This window comes from Cinclus cinclus, chromosome 12 (genome assembly GCF_963662255.1).
Source record: "Cinclus cinclus chromosome 12, bCinCin1.1, whole genome shotgun sequence".
Taxonomy (NCBI): domain Eukaryota; kingdom Metazoa; phylum Chordata; class Aves; order Passeriformes; family Cinclidae; genus Cinclus; species Cinclus cinclus.
In genome coordinates this window covers 4,905,271-4,919,446 of record NC_085057.1, presented here as the reverse complement: position 1 = coordinate 4,919,446, position 14,176 = coordinate 4,905,271, and the positions used below count along the sequence as shown (strand labels likewise).

At 38.8% G+C, this 14,176-nt stretch overlaps 1 protein-coding gene across 4 annotated transcripts; it reads right to left on the bottom strand.

Moving 5' to 3' along the window:
* Positions 1–394: 394 nt before the first annotated feature.
* UBA3 (ubiquitin like modifier activating enzyme 3) lies at positions 395–13,080 on the bottom strand. 4 transcript variants are annotated; one of them, XM_062500622.1, is made up of 18 exons: positions 13,057–13,080; positions 12,898–12,939; positions 10,047–10,167; positions 9,030–9,110; positions 7,435–7,517; positions 6,795–6,875; positions 6,151–6,194; positions 5,804–5,868; positions 4,815–4,970; positions 4,594–4,696; positions 4,014–4,127; positions 3,173–3,226; positions 2,699–2,735; positions 2,538–2,619; positions 1,940–2,040; positions 1,751–1,814; positions 1,593–1,647; positions 395–1,145 (listed from the first exon to the last, which is right to left on the bottom strand). In XM_062500622.1, exons 1-18 carry the CDS (start codon positions 13,074–13,076, stop codon positions 1,057–1,059), a joined length of 1,392 nt encoding a protein of 463 aa, XP_062356606.1. In that variant the 5' UTR covers positions 13,077–13,080; the 3' UTR covers positions 395–1,056. The 4 variants fall into 4 exon arrangements, with proteins under 4 accessions (XP_062356606.1, XP_062356609.1, XP_062356607.1 ...); XM_062500625.1 differs by having other exon boundaries at positions 13,046–13,072; XM_062500623.1 differs by lacking the exon at positions 12,898–12,939 and having other exon boundaries at positions 13,057–13,079.
* Between the last annotated feature and the right edge of the window lie 1,096 nt (positions 13,081–14,176).

Below are 14,176 nucleotides of genomic sequence, written 5' to 3'. Positions count from 1 at the left end.
TTCCGAGTATCTAGACTAAATTTCCCCCTTTCCCGTTTGTATCCACTAGTCCTTGTCCTTTCCCCCCTCTTTCAATTTATACCCGTTACTCGTTGTCCTATCTCCCTTCCTTCAATCAGTACCCATTACTCCTTGTCCTATCTCCTTTCCTTCAATTAGTACCCATTACTCCTTGTCCTATCCCCCTATTTCCCCTCGTTCAGTTTGTATCCATTAATCCTCGTCCTTTTATGTTCACAGTTAAACAATTGTAAACTTCAAACACAGCTAACACACCAGACTAGAATTCAGGTTGTAGCACCTGGCGCTGCTTAAGTCTGACTAAATGATGACTCAGATTTTTTAATGGAGGTTATAAATGCTCTTCCATGTCCACAGAAAAGCCAAAATCGGGTGTCTTTCTGATTTTTTTATTAATAAATATCTTAACAGCACCAATGATATTTGAATATAATCTTGCAATGCTGTGCTTGGGGGCAGTGAAAAGACACATCTGTATTTTCATGTACAGCTGATCATTTTTTCCTTTTCTGTAAACAAAGCCATCTCTTCCACATTTAATACCTTCCATAAAATTGATCAAATCAATACCAAATAAGAGGGAAATGCTCATTTTAATCTACTGCCTCCTTTGGTTTAAGGTGACTCAGTAAGTCTCAGGAGTGCTACAAGTTAAAACCAGATCCTTGTGGCTCTTTTAAAAAACATATTTTCTTTGCATATATGTGTGCACACATGTTGAAAACAAGACTTTGACCACCTTAAAGTTCCATGAGTTTGAAAGTACATTAGCATGAACATTTTGACAACAAAAACAGAGAAAAGTGTATTTCTATACATCAGAGGTCTGTACATGGATAAGCATTTATACAAATATAATCCACCAAATATTGGCTTCTACGTACAATTCTGAAATATGGTGATTCATTTAGATTTCCTAACCTTCAACCATGCTGGCACTAACAGGAACATTTCAGGCTGCTTTAACACCCACAGAGTATGTTTGTTTTATAAGGTGGGCAGATTTCTCTTGCCGTGTTTGCACTTATGAATAAATTAAGTGGTAAAGTGAAGCTTGAACAACATGGTCTGTGGTGTAGTAACATCAGCAACTGCAAGCTCCTGGCCATCCACAAGACCCAGTTCTGAAACAGAAAGAAAAGCTTAATTTAATTAAACCTGTGTGCTTTGCCTTTTCAAGAAGCCAAGAACAAATCAGAAATGCTATTCCCACAAACTGTAAATATGACGAAATAAAGCCACAAACAGCTCACTGGCTAAATGAATATTAATCTAATTTAACCAGGAAACAGACCTTATTGAGAATTGTATATAAAACTCTACTGACGTGTGTTTAATTTACAGCAGTTATTTTGTTGCTTTGCTGCAATATTCTGTGTATCTGCCTGCACTTCACTTTTAAACAACTGATATACCTGAGAAATGTGAAACTAAAATTGAATGTGAACTGAATATAAAGGACAATGAAGAACATTCTACTGCATAATGCAACATAAAGCTAAATATCCACACAGAGGAGTGAAACTGGCTTTCTCTAACTTGCAAATCTACACCTGACAGCTCCAGGATACCTTTTAGCGTCTTGGAAAGATTTGGCCTTGTTCGTTCTTCAATTGAAGCTACTGTCTGCAAATAAAACAAAAATTTACAAAGGGCAATTTTTTTTTCCAATTCAGTAACTTTAAGTAAATTCAGACTATTAAAGTCAATTATGTTATGTTCAGATTACCTGTAAATAAAGTGTTTTATTTCCTCCATACATAGTTGCTGTGATTGCAGGTGATTTCATCTGCCTATATATAAAATACAAAACAAAACACTAAATCGAGGCAATCAGGATAAAAATACATCTAGAAATTACCTTTTTTAAGCACTAAACTAACAAATTATCAAATTAGTCAGAATGGTTGCAACTTACAATGAAGCATTATTTGTCAAGTAATCCAGGATCTCCTGCAATTTAGCTGATGGAGAAATCTCTATGTTTTGAGGAAGCTGGCTGCAGGCTGGACAGCTCTCCTACCACAAAACAGCAAAAGAATACACATGATGTTAAAGATTATTTTAGAAATGCTGCTAGTAAGGTCTCAAAAATATTTGTGGTTTTTTTTTTTAATTTTAGCTCTAGATATATTAATAGTTTCAAATATTAATGACAAAATCAGTTTCCTTCTGGTCTGTCACTGATTGACTCCCAACAGCACTTAAGTTTTTATGAATGACAAATTTCATCTGACATAAAATGCAATTCTACGAACTTTCAGATAAATTTTTGCCATCACCTCTTTTTGAGAAGATCTGCCCATGAGTTGTGTTAGGTTAGAGGATCTTACTTTGTAGGTTTATTCTGCAGAAGCAGCAGACCACTGATGCTGTAGTTTCCACTTTTAAAACTTCAGAAATATTACTGTTCAGTGCTAGGGGCAAATTGTTTCAATACTGAGGTTCAGACACACACACAAAGTCCATAAATACAAACCAAGGAAACAACTCTTCAAGCCTTTAATGGCACTAACCTTTCTTTCAGCTTCAAAACTGTACGTATACAATCCATCCACATCATTAAACACCAAGTAGTTGTTAAGAGGAACATATGCACTGTAATGACAAATATGTCAGTGTTGATACATGGCATTCTGCTGGAAATCATGTCTGTTATTAATAAGAAATTAAATACCTTGTGGCTATTTTAAACACTTCTGTGGCGCAAACAGCTGGAATGAGAAAAAAAATGTCTTTACCTAGCTCTACCAGAGATGCAGACATCACACAGTTGTACCAAAGTGACAAAAACAATCAAGTAAAACAATCTATAAAGAGAAAAATAAACACCTGAAGGCAGCTGCTAGTTCTGTGCATTAACACCATAGATTTGGCACTAATCTGAGACTATGTCTAGACCATTATGTACTGTGATTTTCAGTTTTTCTCCCCAGTCTTAAATGCTTTTGCTCTCTCCCAGAATCATAGCATAGAATCGTTTACTCAGTCACATGCAATTTCTTTATGGAGAAGAGAAATGAAACTGTAAGAATAAATGAGACACATTTAAAAATTACTATTATCCTCTCCAAGTTCTCAATTCCAAATTGTTGCCCCACAAAACTCTCAAGTCAGTAAAGCAGAAGTGAAATGAGTCCTTTCAGCATACCTGCAATTACTGCATTTGTAGAAGCTACTGCTGGAATAATTCGTTTAACCACCCCTGTAAAAACAAAACATACAGCTCTGGGTTTTCCAAGAAACTCTGTTGAGAGACTACTTTTAGATAGAATAATTTCAAAGGGTGGGTCCAAATGTACTTTAAAGTGCCCAGGAATTTCTGTAACAAACAGGCATAATGGCATGCTGCTGCAGTACTTGGGTACTTTTTTTATTTTAGAAATGGATCATGCACATTGAAAAAAAAAGCAGGTATCAAACAAAGAAAACTACTGGACAAACTCGGAAAGCAAGTATTCTGTATTTAGCACTGAAAATTAAAACTGCTGTATTCCTGTTTAACTGGAGAAATACACAAAGGAAAGGTAGTTTGGGTTAGTGTTTAAAATCCTGATTAAATGAGTGTCAGCATACTGCACTCGCATGTCAAGAGGCAGGGACAGCAGAGGAACAGATGCTATAGACTTAACCAGCCTGAGCTGGCACAAAATGCTGTTATTGCTAAAAAAGACAATCAAGTCCTTTTGTTTCTACTCTTTGGCCCAGCAAGAGTGGTCAATGTGTAATGTAAACTGTGGAGCTGCTCCAAGTTAAAAATAAAATGGCAAAAAGAATGTTCGGTTTTATCCCAGATAAGTTCCCCTGACTCATCACGAATGCCCAAACATCTGATTTGTCATAAAAATATTTATGCTGGCACAGGAAACGAGCTGCTTGTTTCTGATTTAAGGCTGAGAACTATCTCAGCACAGCTGCCATCTTAGTTGTAACAGAGAATGCCAATCCAGCCTAGGTGCAAATGCCACAATTTGGAAATGCCATCCCCTTACCTTGAGTGAGTCTGTAGGTAACACCTTTAATATTAAATTGTGATGCTCTTTCTAAAGACTTCTGGTAAATCCACTGTATATGTTCAGGGTCATCTCCATCCAATGCAATACCTTCTACAGTAAAAAATTTACAGATAAATTGCAATTATAAAAGTTCTTCAGAAATACATTCTTTTTGTCAAACAAAAAACCCCTTGTTTTAATTTAAAATGAATACCCCAGTTTCAAGCTACTGAAACTTTACATTTTAAATAACCAAAGTATTATTTTTACAAAAATCTTTAGTTTTATCACATCCTATATACAAACTATCAACACTGCAGAATTTATAGAGCTGTTACAGATTACATTTTAATTCAGGGAAGACAGTGTGCAGTGTGAGGAATGTGAGAAAATATGGAACTAGAGAGTGAGTTCAAGAAGGGAAAATCCATCTCCAGCTCAGAGGAGGCTTAGATTCAATATGACAATGAACCACACAAGGTTAAGAGGCAGGATTGTTTTATTAAAAGTATATACCCAACTCAAGTTCATTAAAAGGAAAAATGTTCATTTAGCATGAGTACAACACATTAATTACCTCCAAAAGGCTGTTCCTTTGGCCACTGCAATATCCTGACATACTCAATGCAATGCTCTGGCAGTCTGGGCATGGATGCAATGGTGCACATGGGAAAATTGACCTGGTTGGGCAGGGGAGGAAAACCAGAAGAAACCATGACACATTAGGTGTAGTACTAAGAAAATAAAGGAGCAAAGCAGAGGAATATGAAAAAATGGCAATTTCACTGTCTGAATTACCTGTGGTGGGTAAAGCGCAAGTGTGCACTCAATGCATGCTGTCATACCAGGAATAATCACACGAACATTTCCTTTGAAACCTTCTGTCCCTCCATCTATTAGAGGTATGATGGAACTTGGATCCAGGACACCATCTTCATAATGCAAAAATGACATCTAACAGATAAAGGGAGAGAGTAGTGCTGGTTTTTGTTTGGTTTGTGTTTCTAAACAAGTTGCAGGAAGAAAAAAAATCCTAAAATTTTATTCTTAAAAGTACACACAATTACTGAGTGCTTAATATACAGTTTATATTAAGGGTACGTAAAATACTTCTTATTTGTCAGTGCACAAAACTTCATCAACCACCTTTGCCCTCTACCTCCTCCCCTTACTCTCCTGATAAATGCCATTATTTGCTATATATGTTCTTATAGCTCATCAGAACAAACGGTTGGATGATTGGCTGGTTGGTTGGTTGAAGGTTTGATTCTTGATTTGTTGTTTTTCTTTTGTCTTTTTTTTTTTAATATAGATAGATACTCCAGATCATTGTTTTATAAACAAATTCACAATGAGAAAACTACCAGCTTTCTGGTCACTGAATTCTGTAACAGTGCAGCTCCAAATAATGGCATTTACAAGCTGCAGCGTGATAAATACTGTTTGGGTAATGAAGTAAAAATTCACAATGAGAGCACCCAGAGCAGCTCTGGAGCTTTCTTCTGTGCTTTTCAAAAGCTAACTGCAGAAGGCCACAAGCACGTAACCTAACTCTGAAATTATCCCTGCAGGGCACTGCACAGATGTTGGCTAACACTCCTCAAGAAAAGGGCGAGTAAAAGAGCCTGCATTTCATCCTGCTCACAGAAAGAAAACAGAAATAGGTACAGAAAGCTGTGAGTTTCAACAGCCCTCAATCATTTCCATGACATTCTATACAAGTATATTTAATTTTAGTCATCTAAACTCAAGCAATAATCATGCATTAAGAAAACTGAAAACTTTACCAGCATGCCATTTATCCATCTTCTTGCAATTATAGAGTCCAGCCCACAAACAATAATATGGAACTCTAGGGAGAAAAAAACATTATTGAAAACCTATACTAATGCAGACTTCCTAAGACAAGCAAAGTATTCTGTCCATAACAGGGACAGTGACTGTATCTTAGCTATCTCCCATAGATCACCTGCATCACAGACGGATTTAAATTTTCTCCATGTGTTACTTCCATTATACTGTGGAAGACTAAAATAATTAGCAAATAATTAGCAAACTATCAGTGAGCAGCAACATCTGCAAGGGTCCCTTAAAGCAGCAGTGGGTGTTTGTCAAGCAAACAAATTCCACTTACGTCGATAGAAGCTTTCATCCATGTCCTGAATCTTTTTAAAGTATCTGAATGCAAGCCCAGTAAAGGAATATATTTATAGTTAAGTTTACTGTTTTCTATTTGCTAACCTAAAGCCAAAATATCTAATTTATTACTGTAATTCTATATAACACCTAAAAAATGATGTGATCTGAGATTAAATTCCCACAGCTGAAGCTGTAACATATCAAAAAAACTAGTAAAGGGCACAATGGAATAGTCCTAAATGGCAGAGTTCAGCAGGTGAAATATTTAGGAAGCTCAAAATATCTGCTCTCACCAAGTCCTTTATCAGTAAGTGCTGCTCTATGTTTATACACTAATGCCTCCTACCAGTGCTTATTCAAAGCTCTCTGGTGAATAATTCCAGTATCTCAGTGAAAATTTCAATATTGCAGCTGAATAAAAAGACTCAGTGGAAAAATACAAAATAATTTCTGAGCCTTTCCCATGCAGATTCCCGGTATGCTAACGGCATGGAGAAAGAATTCTCATCTCACCAGCTGAATGAAAGTGTTCTTTATTGTATGGGAAACAAGATGGCAGCAAAATGCTTTAGATACTCTTACCACCTACAGAGTTTTCTAGGATATTGAAGCCTTCAGGGCTTCTCTGTGAAAGGATACGGTACAACAGCACAGTTGGGAATGCGACTGTTCAGGAATTCTGCTGCAACTTCTGCTTTTGGTCGCCCCACGTCCTTCGGTCTGGGAAAAACCCAAGAAATTCTAAATTATTTATGTTAGCAGATTTTGTCTTACCAATCTCTACTCATTACAGTACTGAATTAAGTGGCTAATTGTTACTTTAGAATAATTTATTTAACTGGATAATATTAAGGCATCCAACCCAAACCATTCCACGATCCCTGTAAAGCATCAGACGTGAGAACCTCAGAATTAACTACAGTTATCAGCACCAAAAAATTCCAATGAATTTTCACTGTACTTGAAAGAAAAAGGTACCAGAAAATCTGAGATCTCAGTCTGTGTGTATTTTTTCCTTGGTGTCACCTTTTCCATTAGTCATTAGCTGTACTGGAATGGCAAGGAACATAAATTGATTTGCTTCATGCCACAGATCACAAAGTAAGAAGAGATCACATGCAACATTTAGTTAATTCTGACTACTACTGTGACATGAAGGTCCAGTAATCTTTAATGACCTCTTCTCCAACCAAAATAATTAATATATTAACATGTTTTATTTAGGTACTTTAAAAAAAACCCCAGAAGTTAAACTGTGGAACTATAAAATACCACTCACCGAAACAAAAACTGTCGATTGAGGTTAGAAACATCTATAGTATCCATGTCAATAACATGGATCTGTCTGAAGCCAGACAGTGCCTGGGAAAAGAGAAGGTCAGCTTCATTTACCAGGAAATTAAATGCTCACAAAGCTCAAAACAGCAACCTTTGGAGGAACAAATGTATCTGCTCCTCATTGCCTGTGCACACAGGTACACGGTCATTCTTTGTTCAAAGGTGTTTTGTTGGGCTGCTAATGCTAGATGGAATTAATAACATTCCAACAGTCAAAGACAATGCTCTCCTGAAGGCAATATTGCTTTGGCCTACCTAATGCTAACACAGGGAAGCCAACAGTAGGATGATCTATAAGGGGAAGCTGCACTATTCCTTCATGGCTGGAGTAAATCAAAAGGGTCCATCGGGGAAAAAAACCACAGATTTAAACAAATACCATAAGCACTTCCATGCTTGGCAGGAATAGGAAAAACAAAGTTTAATTCCTTTAAAATACTTTTAAAAAATTCCTGTTAAGGTTTGAGACATTGACCATTTTCCCAGTTGGCACAAATGAGTCTGGCATATTTGACCCAGACATCACATTCAAAACACGGCAGCATTCCTCATGGCATCCAATGCTGAAGCAGATGGCAAACACAAAAATCACCTCCCTATCTAAGAACACACTAAACCTGTGAAAGAAGCTCTGCCTCGTCTCCATTTGCATGCAGGCCATCACTGCATCTGGCAAATAACTTTATATTAAAATTGCCTTAAAACTGTATCGTGGCTCTGATCTGATAAATTAGTAACATCAGTCACAAACAAAGAAACAATGTGAACTGCAGTTAAAGGGAAATAAATGCTGTAAACATGGTTTAGAAAGAAAGAAATGAGTTGTGATGCTCTGAAGCAACTAAAAAAATTGAATCATATACAGAATATGTTTTTTTCCTTTAAGACTCCATTGTTTTATATATAAAGACTTTGAAACTTCTCCCTTTACATTTTCTGAACAGAGCTATCCCATGCATAACAAGGGATGCACAGAAATCCTTGTTCTTAAATAGAAACACGGGAAAATAGAGTAACAGTCCAAACTACCAAACTCAAATGGGATCATAACAATGATACACTGAGACAAATATGAGTGCTTGTGAGGATAAAAACCACAATAAAAGGGTAATTAAACTCTTGCATTCCAAACCACACTTCCTTGTAGCTTTAGGAGCATGATTTGTTCATTAAGTTGACTTCATTTCCCTAGATCCAGCAATTAGGGAGAATCACCAACATCACACTGGATCTAAGGCTGCACATGAACTTTTGGCTACTCTTCATACAAAGCAGCCTGTTGTACATCCAGCCAAGCTTTGAGATAGCTGAATAAATAACATGCAACATATGAAAATACCACCTTTCAAGTGCATTCTTCATCTTTATTGTCTGCATTAGCACTTATTTTACACATGTTGATTAGAACTTAAAATTCTAGTAGATGCATACAACCACAACTGCAAAAATAGTCAATTGAAAAAGATGGTTTTGTGAAGGAAAAGAAGAAAAAGAAAAAGAGGAAATTCTAAAAAAGGGTTAAAACAGAGTAATTACCAGGTTTTTCAGGAGTTCACATCCTAATCCTCCTGCTCCAATAACTAGCACTTTGCATGTGCTTAACAAAAAATCAAGGGCCTGCAGAAAACATAAACCAAAAAAATTAGTACAATTTGTCCTTTATTTCATAACCCTTAGAAACATATTACCATAAATTTTCAGTGCCTGGTGAGTTACAGCTAAAGCAACTTTGCATTTGCAGGAGTAATTATATATTGGACTTTAATCAGTTGTTGACTTCCTGCAGTTCCCATATCCCCACTCAGAGAGAATCAAGACCTTTTATTCTCAGTATATCAGTATATTGCTTTTATATTCCTTTTGACCATGAAAAAAGCAAGGTCCACTCTTACTATTATTTGGTTTAAGGTGATAATGTTTCCTTCTTCAAATATTTCACTGATATATAATACAACATAAATCTAAACAGGTAGACAACATTACTGGACAGAAAGAACTGAAAATGTTTATTATATAATTGCTTTCTGTGACTTGTCTCCAACTAGTAAATAATGAAACAGTACACTAAAATGGTAACAGGAAAATACTTTCAACCATAAGCTCCAAAACAAAATGTACAACAAAAGAAGAAAAGTTTAAGAAATACTTTAAACAGTCTGCCCTGCTACACATCTTATCCAGTTCTCAAAGAACTCATATTAACACTAATTTCTTCCTTAAGTACAATAAATTCCTCATTGTATCAAACTACTTAAAATGGAGATATATATAAACGCTGCTATTTTTCATGTGAAACTCAAAAACAGCATAATTCATACATTGCTATGTATTTATAAATGATGAAAGCAAGCTTGAAGCTGACAGTGTAGAACTTAAAAATACAAACTCATAAAAAGAACACATGTTCTCCTAGGATCATGATGAACTGATTAAAACAAAAACTTTTCATGCAGCTTTAGTACGCACACATTGCTGGTGGTCAATTAATGAACCTGTTTACATTAATTTGCAACACACTCTACAAATATTTGATTGAAATTAAGTCTTTCTCACTTGAGTGCCTGGCTCGAAATCGGGATGTGTGAATGGTCCAGATCGCTCGAGGAACTTCTTTACATGGTTCCAGCGACCTTCCCAGTCTCCAGAGTCCCCACACCCACCATCAACAGCCATTCTGCACAGAACACAGTAAATTCAGCTGCAAAATCAGACAGGAAAAGCCACACCTCCAACCTTCTATACAAAGAACACCTTAATTATTGACCATTCGTACAAATGCATCTGCATATTCTTCATGGCTGTAAGGTATGCACATGAGCATTTGCATGAGTGGGTTTTATTTGTGGAACTAAAAAGCAATAATATAAATATGTACAGAGGGGAAAAATAATCCAGGCATTTCAATAAACCCACTGATTTAACTGTTACTAGTAAAAGCTGACCTGCAGTGAAAAAAGGGTCCAGTCTTATTATTTTTATTTCCCTCATATATGAAGAGGACACAGAAAAATAGCTTGTTCTTTTAGATATTGAGGGTGATGGTTTTTTCATTAAACAAGTCTTGTATCTTTTTTTGACGAATTTATCAGTCTGTAACTGCAATTGTGAGGCTCTAAATAAATTACAGTAACGTGCCCTAACATCATCCTCTGAATCTTCAGGGTAGTTTATTTAGACAAATATTTTTAAAATACATGACTCTTGAATGTCCTTCACCCTCAAGTGGTACCATGAAATTAGAACTGCCCCATTTTACAGGCATCCTCAAGCCTGTCTGCAGTAACAGACTCACTTGAAAAAAAGAAATATTTGCAGTTATGTTTCTTTAAATTTTCAAGGCAGAATTTTGCAACAAGTACTCCACTACCCTCTTCCCTTTTTGCAGGTCACTTTTAATAGTGCATAAGTATAAATTTAAATTTTTAAGACATTTACTGGAATAGTTCAAAATCAGCTCTCAAGTAATTTTCTACTTTAAGATCAACACCTACTTTCCTATTAAATAAACAGGAGTCCCGCTCAATAAATATGATCATGTTCTATATTAATATAAAACTAAGTTTGTTATATAAAAAAAAAACCTCTGCTAACCCTTAGTGGCAAAGTGTTATCTGCTTTCTTCTATAAAGCACTATGAAAACCACTTGTCTAACTACTCTTGGGTAATGTTTAGAATTTATTATAACTTCCTCGTAACTCATCTCAAAATCAAAGGAAAATGTGGTGAAAACGTCTACAGCAAGTTCCTTAATCTTCACAGAATTCAGAACTTGGACAACATGGTATGCTGATAGTAAATGAACTTACAGGCAACTGATTTTGCAAAAGATTTTCAGTAACAGGGAAAAACTTCTCTAAACTGCAGGAATAAGTAAACCATAATTCACCTGTGATGTCCCTGCCCATGGCAGCAGGTTGGAACAAGATGATCTTTAAGGTCCCTTCCAACCCAAACCATTCTAGGATTCTATAATTTGATTGCAGACTGAACTCTCCTTAACTGTAGAGGGAAGTTACTTATGACATGAACAGTTATATAAGACCTACAGAAATTATTTGAATTCATAAGGGTCTTTTGACCTCAGATGCACTTTGATATCTCCTCCAGTTTTCACAATAATGTGAAAATACACGTATTTCACATAATGGGAAATGGTGTAAGTAAACACAACACCCCCTCTGCAGAACCCCTCATCTGCTGTACACCAGATTTCAGGAGGTGCATCAAGCAAATAAAATGGGTCAACAGACATCACAAAAACTGCTTCTATGGATATTACAGTTTTTAGCATTTCTTGAAATTAGTGTAGAAGGTGTATTTAAGAACACCTTTTTTAAAATTAAGAACCTTTTTTTTTTTCTTTAAGATAGTCCCTATAAACAGCTACTGAACAGCAGCACTCCTTTTCTGATTAGATGTGTATTTCTGTTTGGATGTGTATTTTCCTTCCTAAGTGATAAAAACTGTAAGATCTAGATTCACTTTTGCAGTTATGCTACAGTTCATTTTTTAGAGGGTTGGACATTGTGGAGATCTGAAAAACATCAGTAACTCAACCTGAGATTTAACGTTTTATTTCAGAGACAGTTTTTTCAAGTGTTTATTTTTTGTGCTGTTACAGCATGACCAGGTATAAGAGTTCAACAACATTCTTATTTATTTCATTATTTTCATTTTAAATTTTGTATGAAGTATCAGAGCACCACAGTCCTTATATTGCTTTAAGCTCAGACTTTTCCCTGCTACCTTCACATCTCCAAAGCTCCATGCTTTTGGGGGACTCGGCATGCACCCCTCCCATCCCACATGCCCAGAGAATGTTGTGACCCTCATCCCCACACACATGCACTGCCAGCGCCCAGGCAGCCCTGCCTGGTGACCCTGGGGTACAGGGGACACAAGCACATGGAATGGAGAAGTCAAGGGATGGAAGCAGATGATGTTAAAGGTTTCTCAACAGGTGCGTAGATTTTAGAGTTTTGATGCGCAGAGACAACTGTTCTGCAGTCTGAATTTTTTTAATTTTCAGCCAAAACTTAAGTCACCTGCTTCTAGCCTAGAGGCCCTCCCATGTCCCTGACCGGCAAGGCAACTTTTCCCCCCTCTGGTCACCAAGCTCTTCAGCACACCATGCCAAGCTGCGAGCCCGCAAGTCTCACCCCGCTCCGGGGCAGCCCCTTGCTCCTCTCCCCGGGAGCTTCCTCTCCCCCAGTCCTCGCCGCTCAAAGGCCCTGCCCCACCTACGCCACCTTTTCTGGGTCTCCCTCCTGCCTGCCCGCGCCTCCCGCGGGCCCCGCAGCCTCCTCCCAGCCCTCAGCTGCTGCGGGGCTGCGGCTCGCCCTCACCTACCCCCGCCCCAGCAAGCGCTGCCCCTGCCCCGCTCGCCCGCAGCCCCGCACTAACCCATCCGCCAGCAGCTCCTCTAGCCTCCTTCTTTTCTTCTCCCTAAAAGAGAGAGAATAAAAGAAGGGTCAGTATCGCGCTACAGAGACCGGGGAGGAGGGAGAGGGGACCCCGGGCCCGGGGCAGGGCCGGCCGAGCACACACATACAGGGCACTTACGGTTCCTCACCATCCGCCATAGTTCCCTCTGCTTCCCACAGTGCCCCGCGCGGGGCGGGGCGGCGCCGGCCCGGAGGGCTGAGGGCGGTCGGGGGGGAGGCCGTGGTGGCGGTGATAGCCCGTAGTGGTGGTAGTAGCTCATAGTGGCGGTGATAGCCCATAGTGGCCGTAATAGCCCATAGTGGCGGTGATAGCCCGTAGTGGCGATAGTAGCGATAGTAGCCCATAGTGACGATAACCGGCACGGACCCTCCTGGACACCCCCGACCCCTGGCACAGAGCCCCCCTCCCATCCTGCCTGCCCGCACCTGAGGGATCTCCCTGTGCCCTCCTCTCTCATGAGCACAAAAGTCATGGAATGGTTTGGCTTCAAAGGGAACTCAAAGTCCATCCAGTTTTACCCCTGCCAAGGCAGGGACACTTTCTACTACCCCAGGTTGCTCCAAGCCCCGTCCAACCTGGCGTTGAACACTACCAGGAATGGAACAGCTATCTGCAGTTTCTCTGGACAGCCTGTGCCAGGGCCTCACCACCCTCACAGAGAAGCATTTCTTCCTAATATTTAGTCTAAACCTACTGTCCATCAGTTTGAAGCCATTCTCCTTCGTCTTATCACTCCAGACCTTTGTAAATAGTCTCTCTCCATCTTTTTGCAGATGCCCTTCAGGTACTGGGAGGCCACAATTAGGTCACCCTAGAGCCGTCTACAGCTGAGCCATCCCAATTCTCTCAGCCTTTCCTCATAGCAGAGCTGCTCCATCCTTTGAATCATCTTGGTGGCCTCTTCCAGACTCAGAACTTCCTGGGAGCAATGGAGGGCATCCTCAGGGGCAAAGTGTGTGGAGATTACAGTGCCTTAAAGCCTTCAGGAAGGCCAGAACCCAAATATGATCAGGTTTGGGTTGGTCGCTGTCTGGCACAATAGCTTTTGTTTTATCAGCACTGCCTGGGCAGGACCTGGACAGGGACCACTCATAAACCAGAAGGAGTCCAGGCCAGAAAGCAGATGAGCAGGACTAACCTGAACTTGCAAACTTTAGGGATATAAATTCTTCATGGATGGAGCTGTGAGAACCAAGTGCCAGCCTGCTCACATTTTGAGAAGGATTTGGATGCAAAG

Coding starts and splice junctions, on each gene's coding strand:
- UBA3 (XM_062500622.1), bottom strand. CDS start 13,076: ATGGCGGATGGTGAGGAACC. Junction 12,940..13,056: donor ATGGCGGATGGTGAGGAACC/GTAAGTGCCCTG, acceptor TCTCTCTTTTAG/GGAGAAGAAAAGAAGGAGGC. Junction 3,227..4,013: donor TACCTACAGACTCACTCAAG/GTAAGGGGATGG, acceptor TTGTTTTTACAG/GGGTGGTTAAACGAATTATT.